Source organism: Micromonas pusilla (genome assembly GCF_000151265.4).
Source record: "Micromonas pusilla CCMP1545 genomic scaffold MICPUCscaffold_2, whole genome shotgun sequence".
Taxonomy (NCBI): domain Eukaryota; kingdom Viridiplantae; phylum Chlorophyta; class Mamiellophyceae; order Mamiellales; family Mamiellaceae; genus Micromonas; species Micromonas pusilla.
The window spans coordinates 622,425-626,789 of record NW_003315883.1 but is presented as its reverse complement, the minus strand read 5'-3'; the positions used below and the strand labels follow the sequence as shown (position 1 = coordinate 626,789).

Sequence of the window (4,365 nt, the reverse complement as noted above, 5' to 3'; positions counted from 1 at the left end):
TCATTTGCAGCACAATAGTTGGCCTGGCCACCAGAGCCGAGAAGTGAGGCGACCGAGGAAAACACCACGGTCATCCGCATGTCGCGGGCTAAGGTCTCAGAATCGAACTGCACAATTCCAGCGCACTTTGGAGCCATTACCGCAGCTACGGCACCCACACTTTGGTTATGGATCATGGCGTCACGAAGGAGGCCGCTGGCATGAAGCATGCACCGCACCGGCGCTATTGAAGCACAAGCGGATGATACCACTTCTTCGGCAGTGGAAACATCCCCGCGCGTCATAACTACACACGTAGCACTCACGACCAGCATGTGATCCATGATATGCGTCTTACCAGATCGTCCAAGCAAAGTGATGTGTGTGGTACCAGAACTTGCATCTGCGGCAGCTACCAGCTGACCGAGGCCTCCGAGGCCTCCTGTCACCATTGTTGCACCTTCTGATACAATTGAACGGACACGGATGCGCGTGATGATTTTGTACAAGAGTTCTGAAAAACCATTGGCATCACACATCAGTGACCCCAGAGCATTCGTGAAGAAATCTTGAATCACCCCAGTGTCTGGATTCGTCGACCAGGGAATCAACACAGGAGTTGAGATGGATCCACCGCGCATCGTAATACCTTGAGCGCCGTGTGTGCGCGCTTGCACAGGCAACGTAATGCTCACACCCGCAGGATCGCGGTCACACCCTAGGATCGCAGTACTCGCCTGCAGTTCTGGCGCCGCACAACGCATGACGGCCCACACTTCCGCCCCACTGGTACGCGTGGTCGCCCTACTTACAGACCCTGCTGTTTGTACTGCCATTTTCGATATCTTTGATACGGCTGCAAGTTGCGCAGCTTGAATACTATTCAGTGCATTTCGACAAGGCTGATGCCGTGATGCTGAAAGCGAGATGGCATTATATGAATACGCGTCCTTCTCCGGACCATCACTCGAAGCTCGCGTGAGCCATGCAACCTCGTACATCATACCATGCGTGAGTCTTGAAGTTGCAATGGTAGATTTTACGCGCTCAACTCTCGATGCCCGCGCTGGCTTGACCTCGAGACCAATGAGACTGGTAGTGCAACTACTTTCTGCATACATATAGTGATCGGAAAGGTCGGCGGGTCGGGACGTGACCTTGGCCCAAACAGCACGCGCTGAAGATGTATTCGCCACCCAAAAGGCACCGACACCCGCAGGAATGCGCAATTTCGAAGAGTCGGAATCACTTTCAGAGGCGCAAGCGAGCTGGAAGTTTGCATCGAGAACGGCAGGAAGGACAACAATACCCGAGCTCTCGCTGCTGCAACAGTCGTCCCCCGGAATGCTGGAACCGTGTGAAATAACACCAAGCGATGAAAATGCGGGTGCCCCACGTGTCCTTCTGTGACAAAGAGCTAACGCACGTGTCACGGTGTGGACAAATTGAGTGCGTTGCTCGTGCATCGAACTCCAAGTGGATGTGAAGTGGGGTCGCTCATTTGAGGCGGAGCGAAGTCGAACGTCGCATGCTAGCATGTTGATAGAGCACACCACGGTAGACGGCGCGATGCCATTCTGAAGGACCATCGGAGCTGTTATCACGGCGTCGCACAATGCAGTCGCCGCGTCCGCAAGGAGCCATACCGCGGATAAGCCAACCTCGAGGAATGCAGAAGCTGGAAATAGTCCTTTATCTAAGACCCTGTGATCCCACAAGTAGACCTGTCGGTTGCATGCGATGCATGCTTCGTAGTGTACAGAAGATGAAAATAGGTCGACAGTAGCACTTTGAAGCATCGGATGTCGCACCAACATAATCCAAAGTCGCATGCGATGCCATGTCGAGGATCGGCCACGATGCGCGACTCCCGCACTCGATGAGACAGGTGCCGCAATCAGCACATGCGCATTCGTACCTTGGAACGCAAACGAGCTGACCCCACGGTGCAGGGGCCAGTCATGCGCGGCAACGATGGTCGCAACTTGTTGTCTTGGAAGTGCCATGGCCTTTGTCAAACCGCATCCAGAGTTGTGCGCTATGTTGTAAAGATGTGGGTTGATGCCAGTCAGATGGACGATGGGTCGTACGAGGCTGCACCCAACACCGATCACGGCGTTTGCAAGGCCGACTGCACCTGCAGCGGGCTCGGTGTGGCCCATGCAAGACTTCATGGCCGAAAGAACAAGCGCCGTGAGCCGCGAATCGTGTGTGTGTTCCACGAGCACTGCGTGGGCAGCGCCCACTTCGATTGGATCGCCAAGTGGCGTGCCGGTTCCGTGCATCTCGAGACCGTCGACCGCACCTGGATCCGTTTTAGCAGACCCTAGACAGCTGCGAATAACACGCTGTTGCGAGGGTCCGTTAGGGGCGGTGAGGGAGCTTGAGCGGCCATCTTGGTTCACTGCCGACGCGACCACGGTGCTTGAATGAAGTTCCAATGACGTCTTCATGATCGTCAGAGAGCAAATCTCGAATACCACGCACGCCTCGCCACGCACGTAGCCATCCGCGCTCGAGTCGAGGGTCTTGCAGCGGCCGTCTCTTGACAACATGCCGGCTTTGCTGAACATCTCACTCGTCATCGGATTGAGCGTTACGTTCACACCACCCGCGGCAACGGAATCAGACTCGCCTACGACAATACTTGTGATTGCGATATGTGAGCCCACTAGCGACGACGAGCACGCCGTGTCAACGGACATGCATATGCCTTGCATGCCGAACGTGTACGAAATGCGCCCGCAAGCGACGCTGAGAGCGCCACCAGTCGCGGTATACGCACTGACGTTGTCGGCCATTCTGCCATATTCACTGCCAGAGATACCAACAGTAACACCCGACTGTACAGGCGCCTTGGCGCGGCATGCGTCAGTCGTGGCCTCCCACGTTGCTTCTAAGAGCATGCGTTGTTGAGGATCCAGCAACACACCCTCGGTGAAGGACACGTTGAAAAGATCGAAGTCGAACTGGTCCACACTGCTGACAAAGCTGCCAAAACGTGCCCCCAAATTCGTTGTATCACCAGGTACGTCGAGGCACCATCGTGCGAGTGGTACGCACGCGATGGTGTCCACTGCGTTACGAGTGCAGAGCGTATCGTATGCCGTCCGGCTGGACGTGCCGAGAACACCGATGATCGCTCGTTGTACACCGCTGGCGATTTTATGTTTATCAATGACACAGTCCTCTGCATCATCAACGCCCGGATGCATTTTCGACGTGATGTAGCCAGACATGGCACCGACAGATGGATAATCAAACACCACGGTGCTCGGAAGTTGAACGCCAAGAGATGCATTTATGGCATCTCGTAGCTCAACGGCCCCAAGCGAATCGAGGCCTGCGTCAGTGAGGGGCTCATTGACAGCAACACTGGTGCCCAAAATATCTCGCACGCAGTCGGTAACTTTTGCCTCGACCACAGAAGCCTCCATGGTGTTGTCAACGTCAAGGCGCCTAATTTTGATGTCAGCAGCAACATAATCTGCCACTAGCTCACGCGGTGCAAGGTGTGCAAACGCGCCGAAGAACGGTGGAATGGGATCCATGGTGCGCAAAAACCGATCCCATGTGAACGGATTTGCAGACACTACAGGATGCCCGCCGGAGTTTTTGATGGCACGCAACGTGCTTAGACCCTGCTCGGGCGTGATGACGCCGACTCCAAGACGCTCCATGCGGTGAACGGTATTATTGTCAATCGCGGCCATGCCTCGACCACCGCTCCATGCTCCCCATTGTATACTGGTTTCGTTGCGGCCTTGCATAGTTGCAACGCGCGCATGAGCATCGAGCCATCCATTTGCAGCACAATAGTTGGCCTGGCCACCAGAGCCGAGAAGTGAGGCGACCGAGGAAAACACCACGGTCATCCGCATGTCGCGGGCTAAGGTCTCAGAATCGAACTGCACAATTCCAGCGCACTTTGGAGCCATTACCGCAGCTACGGCACCCACACTTTGGTTATGGATCATGGCGTCACGAAGGAGGCCGCTGGCATGAAGCATGCACCGCACCGGCGCTATTGAAGCACAAGCGGATGATACCACTTCTTCGGCAGTGGAAACATCCCCGCGCGTCATAACTACACACGTAGCACTCACGACCAGCATGTGATCCATGATATGCGTCTTACCAGATCGTCCAAGCAAAGTGATGTGTGTGGTACCAGAACTTGCATCTGCGGCAGCTACCAGCTGACCGAGGCCTCCGAGGCCTCCTGTCACCATTGTTGCACCTTCTGATACAATTGAACGGACACGGATGCGCGTGATGATTTTGTACAAGAGTTCTGAAAAACCATTGGCATCACACATCAGTGACCCCAGAGCATTCGTGAAGAAATCTTGAATCACCCCAGTGTCTGGATTCGTCGACCAGGGA

At 55.0% G+C, this 4,365-nt stretch overlaps 1 protein-coding gene across 1 annotated transcript; it reads right to left on the bottom strand.

The window, feature by feature from the left end:
- Window positions 1–2,027: 2,027 nt before the first annotated feature.
- MICPUCDRAFT_13785 (uncharacterized protein) lies at window positions 2,028–2,432 on the bottom strand (the record flags this gene model as incomplete). The annotated part of the gene is made up of 1 exon (XM_003055897.1): window positions 2,028–2,432. A coding segment is annotated over one exon (405 nt), but the record flags the coding sequence as incomplete, so codon positions are not given.
- Between the last annotated feature and the right edge of the window lie 1,933 nt (window positions 2,433–4,365).